The sequence below is a fragment of the Ranitomeya imitator genome, chromosome 1 (genome assembly GCF_032444005.1).
Source record: "Ranitomeya imitator isolate aRanImi1 chromosome 1, aRanImi1.pri, whole genome shotgun sequence".
In the NCBI taxonomy this organism is placed as follows: Eukaryota; Metazoa; Chordata; class Amphibia; order Anura; family Dendrobatidae; genus Ranitomeya; species Ranitomeya imitator.
In genome coordinates, this window is record NC_091282.1 from 33,356,206 (window position 1) to 33,373,251 (window position 17,046).

General features: G+C 43.6%; 1 protein-coding gene across 3 annotated transcripts in view; it reads right to left on the reverse strand.

The window, feature by feature from the left end:
- Positions 1-6,840: 6,840 nt before the first annotated feature.
- The window catches only part of IL7R (interleukin 7 receptor), a 75,056-nt gene continuing 64,850 nt past the window's right edge, over positions 6,841-17,046 (reverse strand). For all 3 annotated transcript variants that reach the window (XM_069745957.1, XM_069745959.1, XM_069745958.1), the window contains exons 7-9: positions 15,072-15,168; positions 14,486-14,561; positions 6,841-10,716 (exon numbers count right to left, since the gene is read on the reverse strand). In XM_069745957.1, the coding sequence (XP_069602058.1) occupies positions 10,252-10,716; positions 14,486-14,561; positions 15,072-15,168 (638 nt within the window). In that variant the 3' untranslated portion in view covers positions 6,841-10,251. The remainder of the gene's footprint in view (positions 10,717-14,485; positions 14,562-15,071; positions 15,169-17,046) is intronic.

The following is a 17,046-nucleotide window of genomic DNA, read 5'->3' on the forward strand; positions in this document are numbered from 1 at the left end:
AGGTTGTTACCCCCCTCATCTGTGCAAAGTATGAGCTCTGATTTGGCTACTTGATAGGCTCTGGATTGGGGTAACGTGTCTCCTTATGGAGAGTAACATGCAAGAGTGAGGAGACTTAAAAGCCATTCATGCTCCTCTGGGAAATTAAATATGCAAATTGTCTCTTCAGAGACAAGAGAAGAGGACTTGAACTCTAGCGACACCTATTGGAAGCAACAATCCTGAAATTCGACTGCCCAATCACTCAGGAAGTAAATGCAATACAGGATTAGACAAACATGGCTACCTACTTCCAAAAAAAGTGCCACCGCTGACCACAGATATAATCTGATACTACCTGTAGATTTTTATTTATATCGAAAATATGTACAGGTAACGTCTTGTATTGCAGTTTAGTTGTACTGAAATGAATGGGACAAACCTGCAATACCACATTCAGCCTGTTGATATGGGGGTGCTGTTTATTTTCGGAAGGCAGCCATGTTTTTCTAGTCCCATGCAATAAATGTCTACAGTGGCCTTTAAAAGTTTGGGCACCCAGCCCATGGTCAAAATTGCTGTTATTGTGAACAGCTAAGCAAGTTGAAGATGAAATGATCTATAAAAGGGCTAAAGTTACAGATGACACAGTTACTGTGTATTTTAGGCAAAAAAAATTGTCCTTTTATAGAATTTAAACATTGCAAAAAAAAAAATGGGCCAATGCAAAAGTTTGGGCACCTTTGGAGATTTGTGTGCTTAGATAACTTTGACCAAGGTCTCAGACCTTAATTAGCCTGTTAGGGTTGTGGCTTCCTCACAATCCTCATTAGGTAATGCCGGGTGATGCAAATTTCTCAGCTTTATAAAAATCCAGCCTCTTCTACCTTTGTGTCAAAAAACAGCAGCTATGGGTTCTTCTAAGCAGCTGCCTAGCACTCTGAAAATGAAAATGATGGAGGCCCACAAAGTAGGAGAAGGCTATAAGAAGATATTAAAGCGTTTTCAAGTTGCCCTTTCCTCAATTCTAAATGTAATTTAGAAATGGCAGTTACCAGGAACAGTGGAGGTCAAAATAAAGTCTGGAAGATCAAGCAAAATTTTGGTGAGAGCTGCTCGTAGGATTGCTAGAGAGGCAAATCAGAACCCCCCGCTTGACTGCAAAAGACCTTCAGAAAGATTTAGCAGACTCTGGAGTTGTGGTACATTGTTTTACTGTTTAGAGACTTCTGCACAAATACAGTGCCTTGCGAAAGCCAAGAGGCCCATGATCACTCTGGATGAACTGCAGAGATCTACAGCTGAGGTGGGACAGTCGGTTCATAGGACAACAATCAGTCGTACACTGCACAAATCTGGCCTTTATGGAAGAGTGGCAAGAAGAAAGCCATTTCTCAAAGATATCCATAAAAAGTGTTGTTTAAAGTTTGCAACAAGCCATCTGGGAGACACCAAACATGTGGAAGAAGGTGCTCTGGTCAGATGAAACCAAAATCGAACTTTTTGGCAACAATGCCAAACGATATGTTTGGCGTAAAGGCAACACAGCTCATTACCCTGAAAACACCATCCCCACTGTCCAACATGGTGGTGGCAGCATCATGGTTTGGGCCTGCTTTTCTTCAGCAGGGACAGTGAAGATGGTTAAAATTGATGGGAACATGGAGCCAAATACAGGACCATTCCTGAAGAAAACCTGTTGGAGTCTGAAAAAGACCTGAGACCGGGACGGAGATTTGTCTTCCAACAAGACAATGATCCGAAACATAAAGCAAAATCTACAATGGAATGGTTCACAAATAAATGTATCCAGGTGTCAGAATGGCCAAGTCACAGTCCAGACCTCATTCCAATCGAGAATCTGTGGAAAGAGCTGAAAACTGCTGTTCACAAACGATCTCCATCAAACCTCACTGAGCGCGAGCTGTTTGCCAAGGAAGAATGGGCAAGAATTTCAGTCTCTCCATGTACAAAACTGATAGAGACATACCCCAAGCGACTTGTAATCGCAGCAAAAGGTGGCGCAACAAAGTATTAAGTTACAGGGGCTGAATAATATTGCACACCCACTTTTCAGTTTTTTTATTTCCACAAAAATTTAAAATAACCAATAAATTTCATTCAACTTCACAATTGTGTTCCACTTGTTGTTGATTCTTCATCAAAAATTTACATTTGGTATCTTTATGTTTGAAGCATGATATGTGGGAAAAGGTTGAAAAGTTCCAGGGGGCCGAATACTTTCGCAAGGCACTGTATGGCCCTCATGGAAGAGTCATCAGAAGAAAACCTCTCCTGCATCCTCAGCTTTAAATTCAGTGTCAGATGTATGCAGAAGAACATCTAATCAGGCCTGATGCATTTTGGACACAAGTCCTGTTAACTGATGAGGATAAAATAGATCTCTTTGGCCACAATGATCAAAGTTATGTGTGAAGATAAAAGGGCACAGAATTTCAGGAAAAGAACATCTCGCCCACTATTAAGCATGGGGTTGGATCAATCATGCTTGGGGCTGTGTTGCAGCCAATGGCACGGGGAATATTTCACGGGTAGAGGGAAAAATGGATTCAATTAAATATCAACAAATTCTTGATGCAAACATAACACCCTCTGTAAAAAAAGCTGAAGGTGAAAAGAGGAAGAGGATGGCTTCTACAAATGGCATGGATGACTTCTAAACACAAGTCTCAATTCACAATAGACGACCTCAAAGGGCGCAAGCTGAAGGTTTTACAATGGCCCTCACAGTCCCCTGATCTGAACATCATTGAAAATCTTTGGCTAGACCTCAAAATAGCAGAGGAAGCAAGACGCCTCAGGAATCTCACAGAACTGGAAGAATTCAACAAGGAAGAATGGATGGAAAGCACTCAGACAATAATTGAAAGACTCTTGTCTGGATACGAAAAGTGTTTACAAGCTGGCATACTTGCAAAAGAGAGCGCAAATAGGTACTAACCATGCAGGGTGCACAAAGTTTTCCACCTGTCCATTTTCCTTTTTGTAATTTTTAACATTTAAAAGATGAAATATATATATATATTTTTGCCTAAAATACAAAGGAAATGTGTCATCTGTAAATGTAGGATTTTTAGTGATAATTTCATCTTCAACTTGCTTAACTGTTCACAATAATAGTTATTTTGACCAGGGGTGCCCAAACTTTTACATGCGACTGCATATATTCTACATTTTATTGATTGGTCTTTTGTGATACTTTATTAGAAATTTTATAATTCTTTCTTTATTTTTTCATTATAAGGCTTTTGGTAAGAAAGAAAATATGCAATTTCTTAAGTTATCACGCTAAAATACATGTTATGTTTGTACTCACCATCACCCAATGTTGTTTTTTTAATATATTACCATGAAAGTTTAGGGTCAGGGCTAGTAGGGAAGCAATGATTGATTTGTGATGAGTGGTTAGAGGGTGTCCCCCAAAGTTATGTCCATGTACATAATCGTGGGGTGCCTCTTTACATGGTTGTTTTTTGTTTCCATAGACATAAATGAGTGGACAATCCCGTTAGCTGAAGTACAGTAAAGTGTATTGTAGTAGAGTTGTGAAGGATGGAAGCGTTACCGTAAAGAAAAGAGGTGCACATCTGCCAAAAATGATGAATTGGTGTACAGGACTGTGCATTCCATAGTTCTGCTGATTAGTGGTGGCAGCAGGATCAGACCTAACAATAGGCTGTGCTGATTAGTGATGGCAGCAGGATCAGACCTAACAATAGGCTGTTAATGCAAAATCCCTGAAAGATGACCAAAAATGTTGAACAATGGGCGACAGATGGAAGTATACGGTAACCTACCTTTATTGGAAGTCTCTGACGCAGCTCTCCAGATAGAAATTTTCGGCTTAGTTTTAGAAAGGGAAAATCTAGATCCATAAAAGCATCATGAGCCCCTCCGTTATTGACTCACATGCTGTAGTGCTGGAGGAGGGGGAGCACATTGGATGCCTCTGTGTCACAAATTTAAAAGAATTTTCCATTGATCTTTCACCGTGGACACTGGCTGGTTTCACTTAATAGGTTAATATAGAGTGCGTAATATATATATATATATATATATATATATATATATATATATACATATATATCTCATTATGGTCCCTTACTTTGAAAATTCCATCCTTAACCCTCTAGTTGCCTGGTTGGGTTTCCCATAGCTCAGGAATCCCATCTAATATCTATGCAGTTGTGTATTTTTTTTTTTTTGCACGTTATTGTAGAATTATTTGCTGTGTAATTTATTATGTGTCCTCGTATTATATTACAGTAGCTGCGAATGCTTTATTAGATGTGTATTGTATATATTATATACAGTATCTGCCAACATTATTGAGAATGATTGTCGACGGTATCAATCCGTGTGTAATATAATAATATACATAAAATTCAGAAACGAAGTTAACGGGCGTTCATCCATTTTTGTAATCTGTGAAGAAACTCGTGTTCTGCCTCTTTAAGGCTATGTGCACACGATGCGGTAGGTGTCAGGATCTCCACTGGTTCCCCGAAAACTATCTCGAGCCCCAGAACACCTTTTGGATCATGCTGTAGAACTTTCGGGCATTCCGATATTCTACGATCTGGCAGGAATATTCAGCCCTGATCATCCTGATCCTCCTGGTTCATGAACACATTGCCAAAATGACATAAACATCTGATGCTCTTGTGGAAATCAGGGAGAGCTCAGCTTTTCCATTGAAAAAAATTGGCAGAATCCCATGGACAGAATTCCGCACCCCCATATAAATAAGCCATTGAACCAAGCCTCCGCCCAACGGCGCCTTCACGTGTATTTAATCCCAAACATCTGGTCCATCGATATATTTACTGTAACAATGATACAATCATATTCACACAGGTACATGAGGATACACCAAAATACATTCATAATATGCTGCAAGACATAAGAATACATTCAGCCAGTAGAGGTATACATCTATATCTCTATATAATGCCGTCCATAGGGAGCGGAGCAAGTCTAATATGTGGGGGAATCCGGTAAGTACCCCCAGAGCAGCAAATCCTAAGATCAGGGATTTATAACTGATGGCTCCCAAATACAACTCTCAACATGTCGCTGGCGGAGATGTAGTTTTGCAAACTACAAACTAAAGTGACTATTGACCACTACAATTCTGAGCTTTTTATTTATTTTATGTATCACTATTAGTACCAATGTCCCCTTTTTCTGATACAGAGCTCCAAATCCCCTGCATTCTGTCTGTCTGCAGCCATCACTAGGGGGAGCTCCCTGTATACAGAGATACACGATAAGATCCTGTCTGCAGCCACCACTAGGGGGAGCTCCCTGTATACAGAGATACATGATAAGATCCTGTCTGCAGCCACCACTAGGGGGAGTTCCCTGTATACAGAGATACATGATAAGATCCTGTCAGCAGTCACCACTAGGGGGAGCTCCCTGTATACAGAGATACATGATAAGATCCTGTCTGCAGCCACCACTAGGGGGAGCTCCCTGTATACAGAGATACATGATAAGATCCTGTCTGCAGCCACCACTAGGGGGAGCTCCCTGTATACAGAGATACATGATAAGATCCTGTCAGCAGTCACCACTAGGGGGAGCTCCCTGTATACAGAGATACATGATAAGATCCTGTCTGCAGCCACCACTAGGGGGAGCTCCCTGTATACAGAGATACATGATAAGATCCTGTCTGCAGTCACCACTAGGGGGAGCTCCCTGTATACAGAGATACATGATAAGATCCTGTCTGCAGCCACCACTAGGGGGAGCTCCCTGTATACAGAGATACATGATAAGATTCTGTCTGCAGTCACCACTAGGGGGAGCTCCCTGTATATAGAGATACATGATAAGATCCTGTCTGCAGCCACCACTAGGGGGAGCTCCCTGTATACAGAGATACATGATAAGATCGTGTCTGCAGCCACCACTAGGGGGAGCTCCCTCTATACAGAGATACATGATAAGATCCTGTCTGCAGCCACCACTAGGAGGAGCTCCCTGTATACAGAGATACATGATAAGATTCTGTCTGCAGCCACCACTAGGGGGAGCTCCCTGTATACAGAGATACATGATAAGATCCTGTCTGCAGCCACCACTAGGGGGAGCTCCCTGTATACAGAGATACATGATAAGATACTGTCTGCAGCCACCACTAGGGGGAGCTCCCTGTATACAGAGATACATGATACGGTCCTGTCTGCAGCCACCACTAGGGGGAGCTCCCTGTATACAGAGATACATGATAAGGTCCTGTCTGCAGCCACCACTAGGGGGAGCTCCCTGTATACAGAGATACATGATAAGATCCGGTCTGCAGCCACCACTAGGGGGAGCTCCCTGTATACAGAGATACATGATAAGATCCGGTCTGCAGCCACCACTAGGGGGAGCTCCCTGTATACAGAGATACATGATAAGATCCTGTCTGCAGCCACCACTAGGGGGAGCTCCCTGTATACAGAGATACATGATAAGATCCTGTCTGCAGCCACCACTAGGGGGAGCTCCCTGTATACAGAGATACATGATAAGATCCTGTCTGCAGTCACCACTAGGGGGAGCTCCCTGTATACAGAGACACATGATAAGATCCTGTCTGCAGCCACCACTAGGGGGAGCTCCCTGTATACAGAGACACATGATAAGATCCTGTCTGCAGTCACCACTAGGGGGAGCTCCCTGTATACAGAGATACATGATAATATCCTGTCTGCAGCCACCACTAGGGGGAGCTCCCTGTATACAGAGATACATGATAAGATTCTGTCTGCAGCCACCACTAGGGGGAGCTCCCTGTATACAGAGATACATGATAAGATTCTGTCTGCAGTCACCACTAGGGGGAGCTCCCTGTATACAGAGATACATGATAAGATTCTGTCTGCAGTCACCACTAGGGGGAGCTCCCTGTATACAGAGATACATGATAAGATCCTGTCTGCAGCCACCACTAGGGGGAGCTCCCTGTATACAGAGATACATGATAAGATCGTGTCTGCAGCCACCACTAGGGGGAGCTCCCTCTATACAGAGATACATGATAAGATCCTGTCTGCAGCCACCACTAGAGGGAGCTCCCTGTATACAGAGATACATGATAAGATCGTGTCTGCAGCCACCACTAGGGGGAGCTCCCTGTATACAGAGATACATGATAAGATCCTGTCTGCAGCCACCACTAGGGGGAGCTCCCTGTATACAGAGATATATGATAAGATTCTGTCTGCAGCCACCACTAGGGGGAGCTTTCTGTATACAGAGATACATGATAAGGTCCTGTCTGCAGCCACCACTAGGGGGAGCTCCCTGTATACAGAGATACATGATAAGATCCGGTCTGCAGCCACCACTAGGGGGAGCTCCCTGTATACAGAGATACATGATAAGATTCTGTCTGCAGCCACCACTAGGGGGAGCTTTCTGTATACAGAGATACATGATAAGGTCCTGTCTGCAGCCACCACTAGGGGGAGCTCCCTGTATACAGAGATACATGATAAGATCCGGTCTGCAGCCACCACTAGGGGGAGCTCCCTGTATACAGAGATACATGATAAGATCCGGTCTGCAGCCACCACTAGGGGGAGCTCCCTGTATACAGAGATACATGATAAGATCCTGTCTGCAGTCACCACTAGGGGGAGCTCCCTGTATACAGAGATACATGATACGATTCTGTCTGCAGCCACCACTAGGGGGAGCTCTCTGTATACAGAGATACATGATAAGATCCTGTCTGCAGCCACCACTAGGGGGAGCTCCCTGTATACAGAGATACATGATAAGATCCTGTCTGCAGCCACCACTAGGGGGAGCTCCCTGTATACAGAGATACATGATAAGATCCTGTCTGCAGCCACCACTAGGGGGAGCTCCCTGTATACAGGGATACATGATAAGATTCTGTCTGCAGTCACCACTAGGGGGAGCTCCCTGTATACAGAAATACATGATAAGATCCTGTCTGCAGTCACCACTAGGGGGAGCTCCCTGTATACAGAGATACATGATAAGATCCTGTCTGCAGACACCACTAGGGGGAGCTCCCTGTATACAGAGATACATAAGATCCTGTCTGCAGCCACCACTAGGGGGAGCTCCCTGTATACAGAGATACATGATAAGATCCTGTCTGCAGTCACCACTAGGGGGAGCTCCCTGTATACAGAGACACATGATAAGATTCTGTCTGCAGCCACCCAGCCACCACTAGGGGGAGCTCCCTGTATACAGAGATACATGATAAGATTCTGTCTGCAGCCACCACTAGGGGGAGCTCCCTGTATACAGAGATACATGATAAGATCCTGTCTGCAGCCACCACTAGGGGGAGCTCCCTGTATACAGAGATACATGATAAGATCCTGTCTGCAGCCACCACTAGGGGGAGCTCCCTGTATACAGAGATACATGATAAGATCCTGTCTGCAGTCACCACTAGGGGGAGCTTCTTGTATACAGAGATACATGATAAGATTCTGTCTGCAGTCACCACTAGGGGGAGCTCCCTGTATACAGAGATACATGATAAGACCCTGTCTGCAGCCACCACTAGGGGGAGCTCCCTGTATACAGAGATACATGATAAGATCCTGTCTGCAGCCACCACTAGGGGGAGCCCCCTGTATACAGAGATACATGATAAGATCCTGTCTGCAGCCACCACTAGGGGGAGCTCCCTGTATACAGAGATACATGATAAGATCCTGTCTGCAGCCACCACTAGGGGGAGCTCCCTGTATACAGAGATACATGATAAGTAGATTTTGCCTGCAAACACCATAAGTGGGAGCTCTCTGCACACAGTGTATGTATTGAACCCTTTAGCTCCCTCTAGTGTCTGCAGGCATACAGAATACTTCCACGACCATGCACGGCATTAGGAGACCTTTATGAAAAACATGGAGCTCTCTACACAGAATTTTGTACATAGTGGGTAAAGGTGGAGACTCACTTTAATAGGAATCATGTTTTTTACGTCTACCTAGCAGCTCTAGTTTGAAAAAAAATGTCTTCGCACAGCAGCCTATATAAGCTAGTATATGTCTGTATACAAAACGTCAAAATATTTTACTATTGCCTGTTCAGATGCACTTACAGATAAAAAGATGGCTGCCCGCAGCCACCACAAGGGGGAGCTCACTGTGTGTGACGCATACACTGGGTTTAATGACGGCATGATACAGTGAGCTCCCTCTAGTGGTGGCTGGAGGTAGACTGAGATAATTTACATAGTAGTTATGCATCAGAAAGACGAAGATCCAAGCACTATAAAGGTGTATAAGGCCTGAGCTTTCGTCTCTATTCTGACAAATTAAGGAAACGGAAAACTGGTACACAGGAAATGAATCAATTGCCAATATCAACCAATTAGATCTCAGCTTTACATTTGCCAAAAATGAGAAAGGGAATCTGATTGGTTGATATTGGCGACTTCTCCAGTTTTGATAAATTCGTTCCAGTTCTACCTTCTTAAAGGGGATGTCCACTTTCCTTAAAGGGGATGTCCACTTTTTTTTATCACTTTAAAAACAGGCAAATGGTAGTCACCTGAAGCCTTCTGCTGAAAGAGGGAGTAGGTGGACTGGCTGGGGAACTAGTAGCAGTATCGAGGCATGGTGCAGCCCAAGTATGATTTTTTTTCTAAATTTTACGACCACTATGTGCCTCCTTTTTTTAAAAAAGATAATAGTCTACCCCTTTAATGCATGTGGACAACCTGGACGAAAATCACAGAACTGAATAAACGTACCACTAGTTGTCAATGTAGAATCAAATGCTACAAAAGAAGCAATGAAATTAGTTTGATGAACAGCACTCCCTGTGGTCAGGTGGGGTATTGCACGTTCTTATATTAAATTCATATCTAAATTGCAATACCACACCTGTCCACAGGGAGTGCTGTTCAACAAACTGATTTTATTGAAAATATATATTCAGAGCAAAAATACGAGGCCCTTATAAGCAATAGCAGGAGCTGATCTCAGTAATTGGAAGGGGGTGCACATACTTTTGGTATCTGTCATGCATCCACAATTTAAGTAAAGGTCAGTTGCTCTTTCTCTGACCATTAGCAGCTAATATGAAACATTCAGTGATGTGAAGTAGTGGAGTGGTGGTCAGATTATCCAGATAGGAGCACAGTGCTCATGGAGAAATATCCATTTCCAAGGGCTCCCCCTTGTGGCTGTATGGAGAAGTGCTACACCAAGTCTGACTATTACTCAGGTTATAATGTGATCCCTTGGTGAAGCATTAGCAGGTACTTTTGGGCACTTGCTTTACTGCACTGCTGGGCGTCTTGAAGGCAGACATAGCAATATAAATATCTTCCCAGCATAAGCCCTTTGGTCCAGGATGTCTTGCGGCCACAGGTTTGAGCCCATCGCTGACATTTGATGGGCTGCATTTCTCAGAGACGCCATCGCCCGGTAGCAGCCCTACAGTGGCAGATTTGAAAGAATTCCCCAATGTGTTTTCTCCATTATCTGCCAGATTCTCGCTTATTCCTGTATGATTAGCATTAGTCAGAGATCTGCTGCTGCTGCCCTCTGCTGGAGACAGGTTGGTATTACAGGTAGTGACGGATGGTGTTTCCGTGCAGCGGTCTGCGATGCAGAACTCGTCGTTGTCTTCCGTGATCTCTGGCGCTTTAATGTAATCTATTTTATTTATGGGGATGATCTCGTAGTAATGAGGATTGAAGCTCATGTGGATGTTCTGTAAAACAATATAAAGAATCAGTTGTTTTCCTATTGCCTTCTATTTTGTTACCGTTTTGTGTATGCAGCCCCCATGCAGATCTATGGTCTTCCACAATAACAGACTACAAACAAACTATTTATGTTCCTTATTGCTTATTAGGCCTTAGCAGGACTCACAGTCTTTCTGTATGAGTGAGTTGAGAAGCAGGACTCACAGGCTGTCTCTATGAGTAGGCCAAGGAAGCAGGACTCACAGGCTGTCTCTATGAGTGGGCCAAGGAAGCAGTCTTTATCTATGAGTGAATGGAGAAGCAACACGAGGGGAAGAGGGGAAGGAAGCCCAATGCGAGAGAAAGGGGAAGTGGAGACCCCTAGGTAGATCTAATAGCACTCTGCCTCCCCTACCGTCCCTATATTGGTTCCATACCAATCGCCGAGCAGGACCTAAGCCCTATATATATATAAATATTATTATTTTCCTCCTCTTCTGAGAGCAATAATTTTTTATTTTTTTAATACACATAGCCAAGGTTTTATCATTACGGCAATACCAAACTTGTGCAGCAGTTGTCTTTTTTTTTAGGTAATGAAAAAAATTCGGACATTTGTAAAAAAATTTTGTTAGTGAGGTGAGATTTTTATTGTTAACATTAAGGGTAGAGTGTCAAGCACAGTGTGGGGAGACTAAGTGCAACACGAGGAGAAGGAAGCCCAAACACTAGGAAAAGGGGGAGTGGAGACCCCTAGACAGATCTAATAGCACCCTGCTTCCCCTACCGTCCCTATATTGGTTCCATACCAATCGCCGAGCAGAAACCTAAGCCCTGTATATTCCTAGAGCTAGGCCCTGAATAGGGAAGGGGGTAAGCACTGGTCAGTCCCTACTGAACACTAAAGATAAGAAGGGAGACAAACAAGGGGGGGAGAAAATTAACTTGAGCAGACTCCAGAGATATAACACCAAGCATCCTCCAAGAACACCAGAGAAGAAGTAAGCCAACTGCTATTGCTCCAAGCCTTAACAAGGGAAAATGTGAATGTCACCGACGGCACCCTGAAGTAGACTGAGAGTCTATAAACACCCAGGTCCAGTTGTGTCAATTAGACCCGGAGGCAGGTTGCCACTGGGTCCAAAAGTCAGAAGGATTAAGAAAGTATCTGCAATGCCAAACGCAGTAACCTTCTGCAGCCATATAAGAGCAACTGTATGTAGTATCTGACACACCCGTGACATGGGCTTTCTCCATGAGTGAGTTGAGAAGCATGACTGACAGGTTTTCTCTATGAGTGAGTTGAGAAGCAGGACTCGCAGGCTTTCTCTATTAGTAGGCAGGGATACAGGACTCACAGCCTTTCTCTATGAGTGGGCGGGGAAGCAGGACTCACAGGCTTTCTCTATGAGTGGGAGGAGGAAGCAGGACTCACAGGCTTTCTCTATGAGTGGGCGGGGAAGCAGGACTCACAGGCTTTCTCTATGAGTGGGCAGGTGAAGCAGGACTCACAGGCTTTCTCTATGAGTGGGCAGAGGAAGCAGGACTCACAGGCTTTCTCTATGAGTGGGCGGGGAAGCAGGACTCACAGGCTTTCTCTATGAGTGAGTGAGGAAGCAGGACTCACAGGCTTTCTCTATAAGTGGGCGGGGAAGCAGGACTCACTGGCTTTCTCTATGAGTGGGCGGGGGAAGCAGGACTCACAGGCTTTTCTACGAGTTGGCAGCGGAACCTGTACTCACAGGCTCTCTCTATGAGTGGGTAGGGGAAGCAGGACTCACAGGCTTTGCTATGAGTTGACAAAAAGCATATAGTGGAATACTGAACAGTCCCCCACATAGTTACCATGCAAGTACGATACAAATCATTATTAGGAGTAACGGGACTAAACTAGGACCATATAGGACAGACTGCATGAATAAACATCTACCAAAACCCAAAAGAAGAACTACAGTCAAAAGTCCAATGTGTGCAAAACATAGAAAACTTTATTGAGATTAATATCAGGTAAATAGACAACGGTAAGAAACAATCACCGTGCCACCCTCAGCACGCACAAAAGATAGGACAGGGGAGGATAGCCTAACATCACATAACTAGGTATATGAAATGACCCTGTACAATGTATACTAATCACAGATATAGGTAGAAGGTGAGTTCATATGTCTGCATATATGAGCACATGCTCCAAACAAGTGTAAGCAGTAAGAACAGCCCTAAATGTAGTATACATGCCGGGGTACCCCTTGAGAAAGGCATTCGCTGAAACGCGCGTCGGGGGGGGGGGGGGTCACGGGTGGTGTGCCTCTACATCCTACTTTGCTACTTTGTACGGTTGATTGGTATGTATACTACATTTATGGCTGTTCTTACTGCTTACACTTGTTTGGAGCATGTGCTCATATATGCAGACATATGAACTCACCTTCTACCTATATCTGTGATTAGTATACATTGTACAGGGTCATTTCATATACCTAGTTATGTGATGTTAGGCTATCCTCCCCTGTCCTATCTTTTGTGCGTGCTTAGGGTGGCACGGTGATTGTTTCTTACTGTTGTCTATTTACCTGATATTAATCTCAATAAAGTTTTCTATGTTTTGCATACATTGGACTTTTGACTGTAGTTCTTCTTTTGGGTTTTGGTAGTTTTCTATGAGTTGGCAGTGGAACCTGTACTCAGGCTTTCTCTATGAGTGGGAGGAGGAAGCAGGACTCACAGACTTTCTCTATGAGTGGGCAGGGGGAATTAGGACTCACTGGCTTTCTCTATGAGTGGGCGGGGAAGTAGGACTCACAGGCTTTCTCTATGAGTGAGTGGGGAAGCAGGACTCACAGGCTTTTCTATGAGTTGGCAGCAGAACCTGTACTCACAGGCTTTCTCTAGGAGTGGATGAGGAAGCAGGACTCACAGGTTTCTCTATGAGTGAGTGGGGAAGCAGGACTCACAGGCTTCCGCTATGAGTGGGCAGGGGGAATTAGGACTCACAGGCTTTCTCTAGGAGTGGACAGAGGAAGCAGGACTCACAGGCTTTTCTATGAGTTGGCAGCGGAACCTGGACTCACAGGCTTTCTCTATGAGTGGGCGGGGAGGCAGGACTCACAGGCTTCTCTATGAGTGGGTGAGGAAGCAGGACTCACAGGCTTCTCTATGAGTGGGCAGTGGGAATTAGGACTCACAGGCTTCTCTAGGAGTGGACAGAGGAAGCAGGACTCACAGGCTTTTCTATGAGTTGGCAGCGGAACCTGGACTCACAGGCTTCTCTATGAGTGGGTGAGGAAGCAGGACTCATAGGCTTCTCTATGAGTGGGCAGGGTGAATTAGGACTCACAGGCTTTCTCTATGAGTGGGTGATGAAGCAGGACTTACAGGCTTCTGATATGAGTTCAAGAAACAACTTTTAAAAAACAAAATACTTAAACAACTGAAAGAAAATGATTTATTCCTGATCTCGGCCGTCACCTCCTCCATATTCCGCCCCGATATGCACTAGGAGAACTGCCAGAAGCCGGAAAAATAGAGAAGTGGTTGTGGGTCACTCAAGTTCTTTTCCTGCTATCTGAATATTAGACACTTGTCATAAGGGGAAGAGGTTTTGCTTAGAAAATGTCAGCAATACAATGAGTGGTTTATAAGGTCCCTGATCGCTGTGGTCGACATTCTGTGTGGGGGGAATGTAAAAAAAAAAAGTCTACATCACTCCCGAAATAAAAGACCCGGCTACACCAGAGAGATGCATGATATACGGTTTATTCAGTGGACCGGCACCATGCCAATCAGTGATGTACCTACCTGTTTAGGTTTGGCACAAAGTTTTTCCAGAGTCTTTTTATGATCTGGGATTTCTGGCCACACAAAAGGCTTAATTCTGTAAAAGTAATGTTAAAAAAGTTATATTTTTTTGTGAAAAAAATGGCAGATAGTTCACAATACAATGATGGAAATCACAGGAGAATGATGCATTGTCACACAGCTTTTGCCACTAGTGGGAGCTCACTGCATATGGGTTTATTATTATCAGTGAGAGCTCCCCCTAGTGGTGGCTGGAGGCAGGCAAAATTATATGTATCTCTATGTCTCTATGGGCTGTGAGGGGAAGCAATATATTTGGGTCTGTGCATTAGAACATTGCTCTGACCACCCTATTAATCTATTAGGTAGAATTAGATTATCAGTTATTATTATATATTTACTGAACAAAGTCCTTAAGGCAACCACACGATTTTAATCCTATGCTATAAATAAAGGGCTTATCGTATGTACCCAAAGTGCATCGTTCTGGGATTTTTGGGGGTGTTTTCTAGACAGTTCAGAGATAGGGCTTAAACCGTGATAAGACATACAGCATATCGTCAGACATAAAACTTTTATTACTTACCGGCTTTTCCAAAACACGGCAATCAATATAACTACAATAAGCAAGAAAAAAGGGACGCTGGTGCTCAAAATGATCGGCACAGTCGAATTTGTGTCCCCTTTGGAAAAAAAAATAGACAAGAGGCAAGTAAATAACAGATGTGATGTACATTGGTCTGCAAAACTTCATGGGGGTTATTCTCATCTTCATACAGGGTGGAGCGCGGTAATTTGCTGATTTGGGAATGAATTAAAAAAATTATGATCATTAGAAAAATTTATTTTATATTTTAATTATACTGAACAGTAATGGAATTTTTAAATTACATGGTTTTAAATAGTGTATCTGGCAAATGTCGACCTTCGCTATCCACACACTGCTGCATACGTTTTCTGAAGTTTTCATGAACTCTAACAAGCATGTCCACTGGTATTCTGCCAATTTCAGCTTCAATATTGTTCCTTAGGTCTTCCAAGGTGTTGGGACGGTTGATATACACCTTAGGCCGCCGTCACACATGCGAGTTTTACGGACGTAAGAGCGCAGAATCTACGTCCGTAAAACTCGCAAAAAATACGGCACAATTATTCTCTATGCCCCTGCTCCTATTTGCCGTATTTTACTGATCAGTATTATACGGCTTTCTACGGCCGTACAAAATCGCAGCATGCTGCGTTTGTCACCGTACTGCGCAAGAAATACGCCAATGAAAGTATATGGAAGCGTGAAAAATACGGATTACACACGGACAAGCAGTGTGACTTGCGAGAAATACGCAGCGCTGTTAGAGAGAAAAGCCGGTAATTCAGTGCGGTGTACAGTAAAATCACACTGACAGCTTACAGTCCAATAGGTAGAATAAATGTGTACACATAGAATAGGTATATATATATATATATATATGTCAGTGAGACACATATATGTATATATATTAATATTTATTCCAGCGCTATACAGCTTGAAAGCCGGTAATTCAATTACCGGCTTTTTCTTTCTCCTTCCTAAAACCCGACATGATTTGAGACATGATTACATACAGTAAACCATGTCTTCTCTCCATTTTTTTGGAAGATTCCACACTACTAATGTCAGTAGTGTGTATCTGCAAAATTTGGCCGTTCTAGCTCTTAAAATAAAGGGTTAAATGGCGGAAAAAATTGGCGTGGGCTCCCGCGCAATTTTCTCCGCCAGAGTAGTAAAGCCAGTGACTGAGGGCAGATATTAATAGCCTGGAGAGGGTCCACGGTTATTGGCCCCCCCCTGGCTAAAAATATCTGCCCCCAGCCACCCCAGAACAGGCACATCTGGAAGATGCGCCTATTCTGGCACTTGGCCACTCTCTTCCCATTCCCGTGTAGCGGTGGGATATGGGGTAATGAAGGGTTAATGCCACCTTGCTATTGTAAGGTGACATTAAGCCTAATTAATAATGGAGAGGCGTCAATTATGACACCTATCCATTATTAATCCAATTGTAGTGAAGGGTTAAATAAAACACAAACACATTATTTAAAATTATTTTAATGAAATAAAAACAATGGTTGTTGCAGTATTTTATTCAACGCCCAATCCAGTCACTGAAGACCCTCGTTCTGTGAGTAAAAAAACATAATAAACCAACAATATACTTACCCTCCGCAGATCTGTAACGTCCAACGATGTAAATCCTTCTGAAGGGGTTAAAACATTTTGCAGCAAGGAGCTGTGCTAATGCAGGCTGCTCCTCGCTGCAAAACCCCAGGGAATGAAGCTAAAAATAGATCAATGATCTATATTTAGCTTCATTTGCGGTGAGGCGCCCTCTGCTGGCTGTTCATAGATCGTGGGAAATTACCTAGAAAGCCAGGGAGCTTTCTAGGTAATTTCCCACGATCTATGAACAGCCAGCAGAGGGCGCCTCACCGCAAATGAAGCTAAATATAGATCATTGATCTATTTTTAGCCTCATTCCCCGGGGTTTTGCAGCGAGGAGCAGCATTGCATTAGCAAAGCTCCT